We start from the raw sequence: 17500 nt of genomic DNA, 5'->3' as shown, positions 1-17500 counted from the left end.
AACCTTTCAGACAGGTTATCAAAGTCTGCTCAGATTCTTTCCTTACATTTTTACTCCCGAGCTGATACTACATGCTCCAAATACTGGAATGGCATTTAGTAGAGCACAAACTTCCACCAGACTGAACAGTTTACATTTTGTATCACACGAATGGGCTGGATCTGGATCTAGATTCTTAGCTCTCATACGAGCCTCAAAAAGGTATAAAAAAGAAAAAAAGATCTGCACCAAAATCTAATTAGCTTGTTCTGGTCACCTAACCAACTCATCCACTTCGTTTTGTCAAAATCCATCCACAACTTTTTAAGATATTATGCTATATATCGTTTTTGGTCACATCTCTCAATAATGAAGAATCACTGAAGTTAGTATCCAGATCGTCACCAAAATCTAATCAATTCATCCTCATCACACACCCAAATTGTCCACCAAGCGTCGTCCAAATCAGTCAATAACTTTGAGATACACTGTTCACAAAGACAAACAAACCAACAAATATGGGTGAATATATAACCTCTGTCCACCTTTGGTGGTGGAGGTAACAAGGTAAATGATAAACCTTTATTACCTCCTCTACTGAAGGTGGGAGAAGCTTATGTTTTCACCCCTCTGTCTGTGCAGGATATCCCAAAAAGTTGTGGACGGATTCGGACGAAACTTGGTGGACAGGTTGGGTGTCTGACAAGGAAGAATTCTTTCGATTTTGGTGAAGATCCGAATTTGGATCTGGACACGAGAATTATTTAATTTTTAAAGAGATTCTTCACCATTGAGCGATAGGGCAAAAATGATATATATAATGATGTTTCAAAAATATATCGAGCCCAATATATTCTCATGGATCAGGCATTACGTGGCGGAGGAATGCGCTGAACCAAGTGTCCTTCTAAGTCAGTGGTCCCCAACCTTTTGATCCCACGGGCCGCATTCATGACTCCCAAGGATGTTGGGAGCCAGAAAAAAAATTTATGCATTTCATTGAGTTTTATTGATGCATTTTATTGATGCAAATTGATTTGATTCCTCCCGGCAGTAAGCGGCAGTGGCCGGCAGCGGCATTGTGCAAGGCTTTTCAGGTCATGGCCGGCAGTGGCATTGTGTAAACCCCTTTAAAATTGCTACATGGAAATGTGTTTTGATTGGAAAGTCCTCGCGGGCCGCAGTATAGGGCTCCGCGGGCAACATGCGGCCCGCAGGTTAGGGACCAATGTTCTAAGTCTTCACGTTTTACTCAAAAAAGAAAAATAAAAAGCAAAACCAGCATTTCTGCCTTAACGAATATTTTGTCCACCTTGAGTGGTGAAGGTAACAAGGTAAATGATAAACCTTCACTTGTTCATCACTTGTTTTATCATCTATTATCTTCACTTCTTCACTTGTTTTAGTCAAAAATTAATAAAAACAGAAAGAAAGAAAGAAAGAAAGAAAGAAAAAGCAAAACAAGCATTTCTGCCTGAACAAAGATTTATGGCACAACTTGAGCATTTTATTAATCAGCACATCAGTCAGTTCTCATCCACTTGTCATACACCGCCCTCCCCCTACCCCACCCCCACCCCCCAAAAAAACCCCTTTTCATTTCCTCTTGTACTGAACAACTTCAACATTGATATAGTTCTCAAACCCATTTAAAATCTCTTAATTCACACACAATTTTCTCAAATTCTGCACCTTCCCCAACCCACCCCTGCCCTCCCTCAACCCTTTTCTCTCCTCTTCCAAAAGTTCATCCAATTCATTCCAATATGTTAGTCATGCCTTTCTTGCTGCACAAAATGCCATATACAATCATTTTAATAGAAAAACCTGTCATTGCATCACACGCTTTCTTCATATACGCTGAAAGAAGTTGGTGAAGTTCAACTCATGCAGCTTTCGCTTTGCAAAGCAAAACTCACAAAATTCTTCGGCAGTGAGAGATGCACGTTCGAGACTGCAGTCGCACGTACACTGACCGGCTACGGTGCAATTACAAACTTTAAAGCGATTGGCTGTAATTTGGAAAAAAAAAACATAATAATAATAATAAAATAAAACAACATTGCAAGTTCAGCTGGAGTAGGATGACAAGTTTTGAAGACACCTGCTGCTTGGTCCCATACCAAAGCCTCTGCCCCCAATCACACTGCCCAGTGTATGATCCCCCTCCCCCCTCCCCCCAACCTCTAAGTTGCATGACAATGTAATAATAAAAATAAAAATACCATCAACATAGAAATGAATTGCCCTGTATGGCAGCCTTCATGCACGTCTGGCTGATCAAAGGGAAAGAAAGACAGACAGACAGCGATATATTTAAAACAAAAATGCACTTTTTGTTGCACAATCTTCCCCATTTAAAACACAAAACAGTCCAGCACCATGACACCCCCAACCCTCCTCCCCCAGGTCACCATCCTCCCAACCCTCCACTGGTGTCAAAACATCCAGAATGCTGCAATGTCCAATGGGGTGGGTAGGGGTAGATCATGGAAGTGTTGCTTCGAGGAAAATACAGTTCAGCTCACTATATCATCTCCAAAGGATCAGGCTAGGGCTCTAAAGTGGCAATGTCAAGTAATGAAAGTTCAAAGATTGTGCAACAGAAGTTCCATCGAGGCCATTAGTGGTACGGCGGCCCACTTCGAAGGGTCCTGGCAAAATGTGGACAATACCAAGTCACTCGTAAAGGAAAAGAGATTGGTTTAAGAGAGAGCCAACAGTTTGTGCGATGCTTGGTGATTGACGCAGGACAGTTGGAACTGGACTGGAAACCTTTTTCTCTCCAATCAACCATCCATCTGGAATTGTCTGATTTGCATTTTCCAGGCTTTCAGTCGCTAGCCTGAGCACTCTGCAATGTTGGGATAGTTTCCCTCAAACCTTCACAACATCGTCGTCATTGGTTCCGGGATCAGAATCTGAAGAGTCTGAATAATTATAATCTTCTTCCTGGGTGCTGTTGTCCCAAATGCAACTCTCTCCCCCTTCGCCCTCACGGTCCCCCTTGGCCGGTGCTTGAGAATGTCGAGGTGGGAGCTCGCTCCCCTCTGTGAAATATAGCTTGACCTGGACAGGGAGACAAAACAAGTGATAAACTAAAAAGTTGCAAGGTGAGAACAAACTCAATCCAAAGATTCATTTTTTTTACCAGTCAGACAAAACAATTGCAAACCCCTCGCCGGTGCAACACAGACTTCCTCAAGACAAATGGGACATTGCGGCTGAGGGAGAGCGTGCGAGCTTGTATCCATGTTATGTTATGGTGTCCAGCAATCAAGTTGTCATTATGGTTAGGTACGAGGAGGAGGTGCCACATCATGAAGGACACCACAAAGGATGTTAATTAAGCCAGCTGCATTTGCAAGAAGGATTGGGGGGGGAGAGGGGGAGCCAGAATCTTTCAAATAAGAGCAAAAGCTGAGGATGGAATCATTCTCCTCACCAACTGTTTGAATGGTGTATGCAAATAAAACGATACATTTCACAACCGAGACTGTACGGTTGCAAACATTGATGGATGTGGTCCAAACCAGAGAGCTTGGACTCGTATGTAACCTGTGTCCCTTAAGTATATGACACCAAATGATGGTGAAGTAAATTAGATGAATGAGGGTCTTAGGTGTGCTTGATGTTAAAAAAAAAGAAACAAAAAGAAACAAAGTGGAGTTTGGAGACAAAATACTAAGAAAGAAACGATAGGCCACATTGCCACAAGTAGTGGGCTAAACACCCGTTCAAGTTTCTTTGTAAGTCACACAACAGTCTCACAACCTTCCCTCACAATACATGATCAAAATAATAATTTAATCTGTTAATGGTAATAAGGCTCCCCTGAGAAACATCACTTCTTATCAGGTCTCACAATAAATCACAGGTGATCTTGCATGGGTCCTCCTCCCTGAACATGAACACACCTTAAAATTTGGAGAGAAGTAACGGTTGGCTTTGTCCTTGTTTGCTTTATCGAGGTCTGCCTTTGCCAGCGTCAACGTCACGTATTCGCCCTCACACGCCAGCTCGCCGGGCCCACCGGCGGCTGGCGAAGTGGCCGGTCCGTGAGGCTTGGGCGGAGGAGGCAGAGGCCAGCTCACATTCGTATGAAGGAAGAAAGTGTTAATCCAGAACTGGAACATCTTCTCCTTGAGGTGAACAAAGAATAAAGCTTAATGCACAAAATAAGTAAACATAAAGCAAACATCACAAATAACAAGAAATAAAAACAAAACACAGACCTACTTTATGGTTCAAATCAATTTCCCAAATAAAGGTTTAAAAAAATAATAATAATAATAAAATAAAAATATCGCCTTTTCTTTATGGACTCGGTAAAAACATCTGGAAGTGCACCAATGGGTAAGTGTTTGTTCTGTGCCAGCTATTATGACAACATTGCTGTACGTTACTATTTGCACAATTATGCAATACAACTACAATATGATCATCTAGTCCTCGTAGCTCATACGGCATTTGTACCACACGAGACGATGTAAATTTTAAAATGGAGATTTAGACGAGACTCTGCCCTGCCCTTGGAGATTTCCAATATGCTGCTCTCACTTTTTACCCTTTTGCTGAGAAACACTTGGGGTATTGATGGAGTAAAGGGAGAAATGGCTACAGAAAGAAGACATGGCCATGAGTGGAATAGCGATACAATTCTGGCTTCATCGGATATCATTCATATTTGTCTGATTAAGTACAGTGAGCAGTTTTCAGTCATACTTGATCTCAAACACCGTGCGACAGAAATGTGTCCACACTCGGTGGAAAATAAATAAGTTGTACCATGACTCAAGCAACTAACAACCAAAAGCAGTTCATGACTAATCAAGTTACTACACAGAAAGGGATGCAACATTTAATCTACGGCACCATCTCATCGAATCGTTCTGCATGTGACATGTCAATCAGCAGAAAAGGAAGGGCAAAGATGACATCACATGTTCAAATGGGTGACCCTCTGGGCACGTACACATTGTTGTCACAATTGGCAGATGTTTATTTCGATTTACACCAAAACACGAATGAGGTTTTGATTATATTATTGATGTGATCAAATATATTGACTTGAATAGTTCCGTCAAGTCGTGGCCGACTTCTGATGAAATTCATTATCAGGTATCTCCAACCATCCCTACACTGCATGCTGCTTCCTGAATTTTAGGCAGAGATAGCTTGGTTTCTGGCCTTTAAACCATCCATCAGGCACATACAAGATCTGCCTCTTCCTCTTCTTCCCTCAAACATATTCACCATGGTTGACTTCTCGAGACTTTTGTTTTCTGCATGCATGATGTGTCCAAATTATGACAGATTCTGTTTCAGCATCAGTGCTTATAATGTACATGGCATTCTCATTTCTTCAAGCACCATTTTGTTTGTCCCTGCAGTCGATGGAATTTTTAACACGAGTCTCCAACACCACATTTCAAAACTGTCAATCTTCTCCCTTTTTCACAATCTATAATAATAAAGTTCTGTGTGTCTGTGTGTACGCACGCACTTAAGTGCGTGTGTGTGTGTGTGTGTGTGTGTGTGTGTGTGTGTGTGTGTGTGTGTGTGTGTGTGTGTGTGTGTGTGTGTGTGTGTGTGTGTGTGTGTGTGTGCACGTGTCCTCCATAGCTCCAAAACCATGAAACCTAGTGACCTGAAACTTTGTATGCATACCAAGGGAACTTCAAAGAGACTGCATGAATGAAAACTCTGTTTGGGTTCATTTAAACACACCTTTTGAAGACAATCAACAGCCTTATTTAATTATCCTTTATCAAGGCACATCCTTGGTCACTTTGCTGGGGTCTTAATTTGCCTTTTTTACCTTGGCCTGCTTATAACAATGCCTTGAATTGGAACAGGCCACAACAGTTCCTTAATGATAAAGTTTCTTAATGATAACGTTTCCCCCACCCCCCCACCCCCCACTCATTTCATCGATTGCCTGCTTATCATACCTCCGAATCGCTGGATAAATTGCAATGCTTATAAACGCCAAGATGGCAGCGTCCGTGGCTGTATTTCATTTCCGCACATGCCACAACCTCAAGAATATCTTGATCTGAACTGAATTTCAAAATTTTAACTTCTTTATTGACTTCAGCAGTCGTTCCGACAGCTTAAAAAAAAACAGAAAGAAAAAAAAGAAGTGCTCATTTGTCCAATTAGGACATCGTTTGATATTTTGTGCGTCTGGGTACATGGTGTTTATATGAATGATCGGCGATCGCTGATCGCTTGCCAAGCCAGCCATTCCTCATCAACCGTTTCATTGGAGTGCTTGCTTCATCGAGTGCTTAAAGCACTTGGCAAGCGATCTACAATATTTGCACCGTCACTGAATATATTGTTACGGTTGCAGAGGTAGATAGAGGAATTTCATAGGAAAGTTAGGATTGAATAGAGTTGTTTGGTACATGGGCATGTAGAAGACATCACGATATAAATTAAGTAGGGAGACTGTGAGCTTAAGTGTTACGTGTCACCACGGGGGGGGAGGGGGAGAGGGGGGGTGGTGCAGTATAATTGGATATGGATTAAGGACAATTTCCCCCAGTATGTGATTGCCCCCTGTGACCTATCCCCTACGTTTTTGCATTTCAAGCCAACCATGAAAGATTTGCATTTTTATAACAACAACCATAACCACAAGCAAGCAGGCGTGCCGAGCATGCAAAGGCCCCACCTTCCCGGGTTTTGTACCAACAAGCCATGCCCCGGAGGTGGATGGTTGTTCGGTGTGACGTCGAAGAGAGATCAGGAGTGGATGCACGAGTTGGGTGTGAGGGACACACACGGTCGAGGGAGAACATAGCTAGGAGATGACCTGTAAGAACAGGGCTTTACAGCTGGCTTTCCTTCGAAGCATGAAAAAAACGGCACAATTCTCATATTCGTGCTGAAGCGATTTGGTTCGTGTGGTGGAGCAAGATGCTGGCCATTGACTCTTGGCTGGTCGTGAGGGACGGACCTCGAAGCCTCGTGTATATCACCGAAGAGTCGGCGCGATTTTGCAAAGCAGTGGGTCGAGAGCTGCCCGGGGCCATTTTGGACACGTCTACCCGTGCAGGATGGAGCACCTCGATTCCAAATTTCCAAAAGACCATCTCTGGACCAAGTGGAGTGCCAGAATAAAGGGAGGATTTGCTTTTCTATTATTTCATTTCCCCCTTGTCTGTATTTAAGTCTGTGTGTAGAGGCGCCTCAACTTTCGACCTGAATTTGCTTCAAGTATTATTACATTTTGAATTACCCCTGTAAATATTTCTATTGTCATCAAATCCCACGTTTATTTTAAGTTGCTGTGTCCATGTGTTTGGCGTGGGGTTCGAGTATAAACCCCTTGTGCTGTGCTTCCCCATGTTTCCATCGCTCCACCAGTGCCTCCCCCTACCCCTGCTGCACGCATTATAATCTGAGGATCACATGTCCACCTCTTAAGAAAAACCGCTCAGTTATCCGGGCTGACTGGTGTTAACCGCCCGTCCACCACAATTTGCGTCGGGGGAATTCAACTAACTGCCAGACCCACGACAACATCGATCAATTTGAAAAATGTTCAGGGCCCATTCGCCTGCATTTATCCATGTGTTTTTTTGGGGAGGGCTCATTTACAAGAGCCAAACAACTTGGCTCGTTTTTTTGAAGGGTTTTTTTTTGCCCTGGAGTGTATATATTTACAGCAGCCTCTGACTGAAAACATGCAACTTTTTTTTTACACCACATTTGCCCTTTTTGTACGATTTTCTTTCATCACATATGACCCGTCACTTCAGCATAGATAGATATGCATATCAATAATTAAACGTTTAATTTTCAAAGGTTTCTTCAACCATTTTGTAGCTATACGAGGGTGCTTAAACCATTTTGTGGGTGTTCTTCAAGCTTCCATGGTGATATCACAGCCCGGTTCTCCGTGGGGACATCTCCGGAGTTAGGAAGGAAAAATAAATTTGATAATTGCAATGAGTAAAAAATGTTTTCAGTTGTTACAAAGCAATGAAATCACCACATCACAGCAGTGTAGCCGAGAGGTATACACGCTCGCTCTAAGCTGTCTCACCTGGGTTCATATCCCGATCCAGCTATAAACATTCCGGTTTTTCACTTTCATCAATACGTGTGCCATCTCTTAACAGTAATTCTTAACCTGGGGAAAATTCCCCCCCTGGGGGAAATTTTCGGATTTCAGGGGGGAAATTATTTTTTAGGTTGAACAATTTTCAAACTATTTATTGCGTTGAATAAGTCATCCGTTCCATAAGCAAGTTCGCTGGCTTTCCAAAGGAAACATGCTTGCTCATGTCTTTGAATTATGGGAAGAAGTAAAGTTGTTCTTGAGTGCTGCAGACAAAGTGGACCTGTTGTCTACCTTTAACAAAGAGGAATTTGAATCACGACTGGCTTATCTTGCAGATGTCTTTGAGGCCCTAAACGACCTGAACAAGAAAATGCAGAGAACGAGAAGAAACGTGATTGTGCACTCTGACATCATCAATGCCTTCATCGGAAAACTCCAGCTTTGGGGAAAAACGAATGAAAAATGGGAATCTCGCATCTTTTCAGCATCTCAGTGATATATTGGGTGAGGACGAAATCATCAATCACCTTAAACACCTGGAGAATGAGTTCATGTGTTATTTCCCCACTATCAATACTTCCTACATTTCAGAGGTTGGCGAAGAACCCATTCATATGCTAGCTGGATGATGTCCCTGAAAGAATGCAAGAAGAATTTTTGGAACTCTCACACACACACACACACACACACACACACACACACACACACACACACACACACACACACACACACACACACACACACACACACACACACACACACACACACACACACACACACACACACACACACACACACACACACACACACACACACACACACACACACACACACACACACACACGACTCCTCTGGATGCGTTTCGTGTTAAAGACCTCGAGAACTTCTGGGTTAATGTGCGCAGACCCTACCCACAACTGAGTACCAATGCTCTGAAAATCCTTACTTTATTTTCTTCAACCTATCTTTGCTAGTTGGGGTTTTCATCTTTAATGACGATAAAATCTAAAGCATGAAATTGGCTTGAAGTGGAGTGTGACATGCGTTGCGCACCAACACTGCTCCTGACATTGATGCACTGGTGAGCAAGAAGCAGTTCCAGCCATCTCACTGAAGTAAACGCGCTTAGTGCATGCTCATTAATTATCCTGCTGCATTTAATGATCGAAGACAACAATAGTTTTGCCAAGTCAATTGCCATTTTTAGCAGCGTCTCGCGTAGCGAACGCTGCTCATAGAGAGCTCGGCGTTCTTCTTCTTCTTCTTCTTCTTGTTCTTCTTATGAAGACAAAACCTTAATCTCTCGGACTCGGCTCTTGTATATACAAGATCCGGATCTCCGTAAATACTAAGCACATGTACACATCCTCACATAGACGGTGCCTTTTGAGAGCATCGATCATGAACTTTTAAATATATTCGGACATTTGCTTTAAAGTTTCGAAAAGTTCATGTTACTATTTAAAGATTATTCCATTTATCGTATTGTAATTTCGTAAATACATTATTTATTTCGTAAATACATGATATATCGTAAATACGTAAATACATTATGACGGGTTTCGCTATTGGCTTAATCAAGGCACGTGATGAAATATCGGAAGTTGTTGTTGTTGTTTTTTTTAGCCGACAAAACCTTTAGGACGCTGCTCGTGGACACATTTGTCCTTGTTAAATGATGCTCTGCAAAAAACATTTCCCTTAATACGAATGATTTGAATGATGATGAACTTTTGCTGATTTTAGAAATGCCAATGTTAAAATAATACAAAACTGTTAATGTTATGCAATAAATTGTGTATCAATATTTTTATCAAAATATTTATTGGAATAATTTTTTAAAAATAAATTTGAGTTTAAAAAAATTAATTTAGTGTTGATAATATGGTGGGGGGGGATATCATTATTCAGCAATTTCAAAGGGGGAAACAATACTAAAAAGGTTAAGAAACCCCATCTTAGATGGACCTGAAGCTGTACGTCAAATCTGCCAGAATCCCCCATTCTCTGTGCCTCTCTCGCTCTAAATATTCCTGTTAGCGAAGCATCGGGTTGAATTTGCTCGTCAAATATATGGAAAATTAAATATAACCCACCTCTTCCTCCCCAAAACACAAAATTTTCTTACTTGCTTTCTTTAATTGTGCTGCCTTCATCGATCATGCTTCGCAGACCGAATTTATTGCATCTTGGGGAGAACAAGATGATTGTGATGTGACTTAAACTTGACAGCAACATGGCATGATAGAGAAGATTGGAGCTTGGAGATTGAGGAGAAATCGCAAGGTAATCACCCTTGCAGTGCTAGATCCGCCCTCAATATACTGTTTTCTCTCCAATGGTGAGAGGCTCTGTCGTCCTTCCTGGCCAAATAGTGGACAGTGCATCTCTGTACTCTCAATTTTGTCAAATTCCCATTAACTTGGGTTCTCGTTTCTGAAATATATATTTATGCTCTGTATTTGAACAATGTGCTTGCTCAAACCTCAACGTTAGAAGAAATAAAGGAAAAAAAAAGCCCATGAACAAATTCCGTATGTTTTCTTCATCTTCAGACAATTTGATGGGCACAGCACAAACCAAGGAAGTACCTACCCTTTGCCCACCACCTCCACACTAGGCAAATTAACCCTTCATGAAGGTCAAAGAGCCAGCTGGGTTTTGTTTTACCATCAATTGGATAGTGACCTGTAAACTCTCCAAAGAGCTGCACAGATTCCTTAAGGTTTGACTCAAAAATGGTTAAAAGTACTGCGATCAACAGGCTGGGTTTATCGTACCTTGGCAAGCACGAGCTGATGTTTGTGGTAAAACTCAAACTTGACATCATCACAAAGTGGCAGAGGAGACTGCAGATGGCAGAGAAACTGCATGCAATCTCTCCCTCGATTTCGCTCTCCCTCTCGATCGGCGTTCTCCCGTTGCACTGTGCCCTCCCAAGTAAGGAGCTTCAGGTGCTCCTTGTAGACTACAAATGAAGGTGCTAGACAGAAAACAGGTGACATCGAAATATATGTTCAGCTTCAAGATTCCCCCCCCCATCCTCCACCAGGCTTGTAAAACAAACATAAATTGTCAACCCTGAATAAGGTATCAAGGTATAACTTGTACCATTGCAAAACAATGACAACCTGCTATTCTATAACAACATATTCCAATTTTCAAATTCGTACAAATAATTTGGACTCCTTAAAGGACACCTTTTTTTTCTCTCTCAACTTCACTAAATATATTATATATTTTTAAGTGGAGTAAAGTTCGGAGGTTTGTTTATGAGTAATAGGTTGATTTAAGGTTTTTTTGTTTTTTTTAACAAAACAGTTATTCTCTGAAAATCTCGCCACAAGCATTCAAAACCTGACAACATGTTAAATCGCCTGGACATGCACATTCATCCCACAACCCGACTCACACCCGTCGAACACACTCAAGAGCCAAGGTCCCAAGCCTCTATCAGCAATCTCACATTGCATATCCTCAACTGACCACAATTTCCTGAGCTGAACATTGGCAGGGTGTGGAAGCAGATGCGGTGTAGCAGAACTGGCCGAGCCTCATAAGTCGCATTGTGAGTGACCAGGTACGAGTAGTAATGGACATACCTTCGCTGTGAAGGTATGGTCACGCCCTGGAAGCACAACGAGTCAGTCTTGAACAAGGGGACCGTGTTTGTAGAAATTAGGGGCGGGGGATAAAATCAAAGAAAAGAACCTGAAAGTAAATGTGCAAACCTTTTTATCATGAGTGCGAGCCTGTGCGTAGAAGTCGAGGGCTTCGAGAGCACTTGAGAAGCGACGATTGTGCAACAGGTATGCACAGATCATCAAACCTGTCCTACCCTTCCCTGCCTGAAAACAGACACAAATCAATGGATACAAATGCAATAATACCCCCAACCCTCCCCCCCCCAAACCTTTCCCTCAAGTCACAAAATGAATGAACAAACTCAACTGATCACATTTCTAGTTCATGTCCTGAAATGCCTGCCTGCTTTGCATAACAGGGGTGAAACAAAAATAAAACACCTTTTAAATTCCCAGGCAGGGTAACAATATTGTATTTACATTTAACAGCCAGGAGCAAATGCATTAAAATGTTTCATATCGTGGAGCAAAATCTTTAACATAGGTAGCAGCAGGATGATAGAAATTTCATCGATACCTCTGCAATCTCGCTAAATGAGTCCCAATTACTTGGCCTACAATGTCAGACTAAATTAACTGGCAGTGTTCGAGGTCATCTCCATACAGTACTATGATGATGCAGATAACATCTAAAAATAACAATGCAAACCGAGATAAAAGACAAATAATTCCACATTCTCTTCAGTCTCATTCTTCACTCCAGGTTTTAAAAACAGCTGTTTATCATCTCAGATCAACCCCCATCCAAAACGATGACATTTTCTAACCCAGCTAAAATCCCCATCCCCCCAAATTTCCAGTTTTTCCTTCCTGAGAGTTTGCTTCTGTATCCATCTCATCCACCCCCTATGTTCTCCCCTACCCCTCATTATTGTGTGCATCTTTTGTTGTCAATCTCCATCAACTGTATCTTGTCCCTCCAGCCCTGCTGCTGGTAGTTCCCCCTTCTCTTTCTGCTGTTCCTTCTGTTATGTTTCATCCTGATCCGTTGTGTCCTTGCTTCTCCACGAACCTCAACTTTGCATAAATATTTTTTTAAAGCAATAAAAAAAAATGAAGAAAAATAATAATACAAGCTTGTCAATATGTGCTGAAAATTGGTGTAGCTGCTCAGCAGCAAGGCTGAGGTCTGACGTTTCATCCACCTCGTGATCTTATCATGACAAAAAGGACATTAGGTCTAACCATTTGCATATTATAGTCACATGAATCCCACCCCCCCCACCCCCACCACCTGACCCCTATTCGGAGCCACCAGGCCCACAATGTCTGCAGAGTCCCACATAAGAGCACTGTGTGGCTGAAACATCGAACCAGAACCTTGCCTGCTGGGCAACGAGACCAATTGGTAATAGCCGCATTTTTGAACGTGGATCTTCCCAACGACAATCAGGTTGTTGAGCCGGCGGTGACAAAAGGTTGCCAATAACATTGATGCAAGAAAGGCTGTTTGATTATTTTTGGAACTCGTTCGTAATCTCTATTGCATGAGCATTTTTGTAAGAGTTAAAGACTTTGCTGAATCCTTGGGGGGAAAAAACAGTTCAGGAAAGAAAGCTCTACAGATTAGAATGGTGTATATGACATGGAAATTTTGTGGAAGGTTTGGAATTGCAGAAACGCCAATGCAAGTGAAGAGCAAACAATTAGAATGTAAATATCTCATGTAGTCTGGTTGTGATGACAATGACGACGAGATGTGTAGGGGTGGACACAGATGATACTAATCCATTTACACAATTACACTTGCTAACTCGGTGATAATCACTTCTTCCAGCTAGCACTCACACAATCTTTCTTTAATTGAAAAGCTAAACAGCACATCTGTTCATGCAATAAATACTTATGGTAATGGGCCCAAGCACGAGCGATTGCGGGGATGCTCCACTCGAGCCGCATCGCACGGAAAAGAAGAAACGAAGTGGCAAGCCGGGTTACTACTGAAAATGCAAACACTGACAACAGCCTCGACAGTAGGTTGTACATTCCCTGGAAGTTCGGGCCTGTCCACACATTCTCATCCAAACGCCACGTTTATAACCTGGCATTAATCAAAATGGCAACCGAAGCAGTGTGCCCTGCAGCAAAGTCACACGCTTATTAACACTACTGTGAAAACGAATTTATAAAACTGATAATTAAGAAGTTATCGCCTGGGTATATGATGGCAACTTTTGTCAAAATAGTTGCATACCCAGTACTGTCAAGTGATGTCATAATGCAAAGCTGTGAACGTTTTACGCACTGTAGGTGGAGGTAAAAGCATGATGACATGAGCTGCCTCGAACGATTGAAAGGACCATTATGAAAGAAAGGAAATGGTAGCTACAATGGATAACCTCGAGTGAGATTGATAAAATTAACATGGCTCTCCTATCTGCCCCAAAAATAAAGGATTTGAATAAGAGTGGAAACTAATTTGTCGATGACAGTCAGTAGAATATCAGACGTACAAGCGAGGCAGTTTTTTTGATGGATTTGAAAGTGGAGAAAAGTAATCACTCCAACCATGCCCAAAAGGAAGCTGTCCATGAACAAGCCAAATACAAACTCAAGCACAAGGGGCTGAAAGAACGGGAAGGGAAAAAAATCAGCGTGAAAGAACAATGGAAGAAATAAATGAAACGTGGGTAGATGCAGAAAGGAGAAAACAACAACCTGCAAAATAATGGGGACAATTTGGAGAGGATTAATGAGGTGGAAAAGATTGGTATGGATGATGGGTTGACCAGAGGGTTTGCAAGCAATCCAGAGAAGAAAGAGAAAGTTTGAGAGGAAGAAGCAGTATAAAAGCTTCAGACGTGAAAGTAAAAGGATGTGAATTATATTAAATTGCGATTAAAAATTTACAAGATTAGAGGTGACAGAGAAGGGGGAAAAAAGGAGATGAGAGTTCAATAGATGAAATATTACAATTGACTGAAAAAAAGGAAACTGGAAGGGCACTCGGCAGAGTGCATACACAATCGTAATGCCTGATCCACGAGAACATATCTGGCCCAATACATTTTTGAAATATCAGGCCATATTTCGCTTTCAGCCCTATATCTCAATGGTGAAGAATCACTTTGAAAATTAAATAGGTCTCGTATTCAGATCTGGATTTGGATCTTCACCGGAATCAAATCAATTCATCATAGTCACACATCCAACCTGCCCACCAACTTTCATCCAAATCCATCCACAACTTTTTGAGATATCTTGCATACAGACATACGAACAAACAAACAAACAAGCTGGTAGGCGACGAGGGATTCGCTAGTATCGAAGTGGTGGATACTATGCTTTTCATTCTGACCGATCCACCGACGAAGATTCATTGCCAAGACGTATTGGTTCACATACAATTGTTCCTCTGCCTGGCAAGATTTTTCCTATTGCGTATTTTGCCAACTGGCACTCTTCATAAAAAAATGACGGTAAATAGACACCCTATTTTTGAAGGACAACCATTTGAAAAATAATCGGTTTACTGGTTTGTGCTGTGGAGCCTCGCGTTGTGCGCGCGCGCACGCACGCACGCACACACACACAAAACCCGATAAACTTCTCTCAATGCTCTTGTTTGACACCTCCTGAGCCACACAATATTTTTCATAAGCCACGCCCACTTTCCTACGCCACTCCCACTTTCCTATACCACTCCCACTTTCCTATACCACTCCCACTTTCCTAAGCCCCTCATATAAAATGACGGTGAATAGACACCCGATTTTTGAAGGACTACCATTTGAAAAATAAAACCTCAATCAAAAATCGGCTCGAGTAAAATTTTCTAAATATCTCGAAGTGTTTAATTCCAGTCTCGCTTCTCTACATTCAAAACTGAAGGACAAGTATTTAAAATACTGTATGCGGTTTTTCAGCCGCTGCACAGTAACGGGTGGTTGCTAGGCAACAAAATTCAAACGCGCACATTCCCAACAAATGCTGCACATGTTGGCAAAGTTTCATCAAAATCGGTTCGCTGGTTTGTGCTGTGGAGCCTCGCGTTGCAGACACACACACACACACACACACACACACACACACACACACACACACACACACACACACACACACACACACACACACACACACACACACACACACACACACACACACACACAACCCGACAATAAGGGATATCTAGCATCTATATATCGCGAATCCAACAAGAACAGAATTGGGCCCAATACATTTTTGAAATGTCATGATGTACATCATCTTTGGCCTAATCTCTCAATGGTGAAGAATCACTTAAAAAAATTCCAGTAGCCAGATCCGGATCCGGATCTTCACCAAAATCCAATCAGTATGTCCTCGTCACACACCGAACCTGGCGACAATTTCATCCGGATCTGTCCACAACTTTTTGAGATATTCTGCACATAAACAAACAAACAATAAAAAGACGTGCAGAGCACAATACTTGCAAAATCCACCCCTCTCTCCAAAGGTTATGCAAGGAAATCAGACACAGGTAGAGGACAATCAGCCCATCATGCCTGCATGACATTAACACCACACTAATGTATCAATATTTTATTTTAAGTGTTTTTGTATGGATGTATTTATTTATTAAAGTTTTTGTATTTCTATTTTTCCTCCTCAGGGGAGGGGGCATGGGTTTGGTTAAACAACACAAATCAACCACACAACACCTCTTCATGAGACCCCCACCAACAGCACTCGATACACATGCACACAATCACCCATCAATGCTCAAGCTACCTAAAAGTCCTGCCAACATCCCTATACCCCTCTATCTTCATAACTTCCAGGCAGCTACCTAATTCTAATTTAAACTTATCTACTGTTTCTGCTGCCACGACCTTTCCAGGGAGACCATTCCATGCATTAACCACTCTGAGTAAAAGTCCCCTGCCCTACTACCATCACAACTCTCCTCTTCTTTACTCTTAAGCTATGGCCCCTGGTCCTATCACTGTCAACTCTGTTAAATAATTCATGTGCACTAATTTTATCTGTACCTTTCATTATCTTAAACATCTCCATCATATTTCCTCGTATCCACCTCCTTTCTAGTCCAGAAAGCCCTGTCTCATTCAGCAGCTCCTCATAGTTAAATTTAGCTAGGCCCAGAATCAATCTAGTAGCCCTGCGCTGAACCCCCTCGATGGCATGCATGTCCTTCCTGAGTTGTAGTAACCAAAATTGCACACAATATTTTAGATGTGGCCTTCACTAAATTCCTACACAATGTTCCTCCTGGCAAGGTGGAGAGATTGCTGTCAACCCCCCCGCTATGTTTGATATATGCCCCCCCCCTCAAATATTTCCGTAGGGCACTCAAGGTCCGCCAGCAACCCCCTTCTGGTAAAAGTACCAAAATCGAGAATCACCACTCACCTTCACTCTTTCATTCCCCTTATTTCCCACCTTTGGAACAAACTCCCACATTCTCTTCAATCCCACCCTTCCCTCCAGGTCTGTGCGTTACCTCTCATACGTGCCTCGACAGTGCATACAAAAAAAAACAAAGAAAAAAAACCCCTCCGATTTAAAAATGATCTCCCTCCGAATACAACCGAAAACCCCATTTTGATTACCGAGAGCTGCCTGACATTGTGCTGCCTGCTCACCTCCCATATCTATTACCACCCCCAGATCCTTCTCCTGCTCCAAAATTACCCCTTGCATCCTGTAATCTCGATTTTCATTATTCTTTCCCATCCCCAACACCTTGCACTTGCTCAGGTTAAATTCCATCTGCCAATCTTTTGCCTAATCTACGCAAATATCAATACTTTCCTGAATCTGATCCCTACCCCCTCTGCTATCTAACTCACCTCCAAGC

The 17500-nt window shown here is 42.1% G+C and overlaps 1 protein-coding gene across 2 annotated transcripts in view; it reads right to left on the bottom strand.

The window, feature by feature from the left end:
- The window catches only part of PTEN (phosphatase and tensin homolog), a 98741-nt gene that overhangs the window by 795 nt on the left and 80446 nt on the right, over window positions 1–17500 (bottom strand). For both annotated transcript variants that reach the window (XM_085882252.1, XM_085882251.1), the window contains 5 exons: window positions 11788–11904; window positions 11543–11684; window positions 10837–11039; window positions 3897–4121; window positions 1–3048 (listed from right to left, as the gene is read on the bottom strand). The exon at window positions 1–3048 is cut by the window's left edge and continues 795 nt beyond it. In XM_085882252.1, the coding sequence (XP_085738378.1) occupies window positions 2857–3048; window positions 3897–4121; window positions 10837–11039; window positions 11543–11684; window positions 11788–11904 (879 nt within the window). In that variant the 3' untranslated portion in view covers window positions 1–2856. The remainder of the gene's footprint in view (window positions 3049–3896; window positions 4122–10836; window positions 11040–11542; window positions 11685–11787; window positions 11905–17500) is intronic.

This window comes from Eptatretus burgeri, chromosome 5 (genome assembly GCF_056783735.1).
Source record: "Eptatretus burgeri isolate ZD-2024b chromosome 5, Ebu_testis_v1, whole genome shotgun sequence".
Taxonomy (NCBI): Eukaryota; Metazoa; Chordata; class Myxini; order Myxiniformes; family Myxinidae; genus Eptatretus; species Eptatretus burgeri.
The sequence above is the reverse complement of the archived record's forward strand: the minus strand, read 5'-3'. Positions and strand labels throughout refer to the sequence as shown.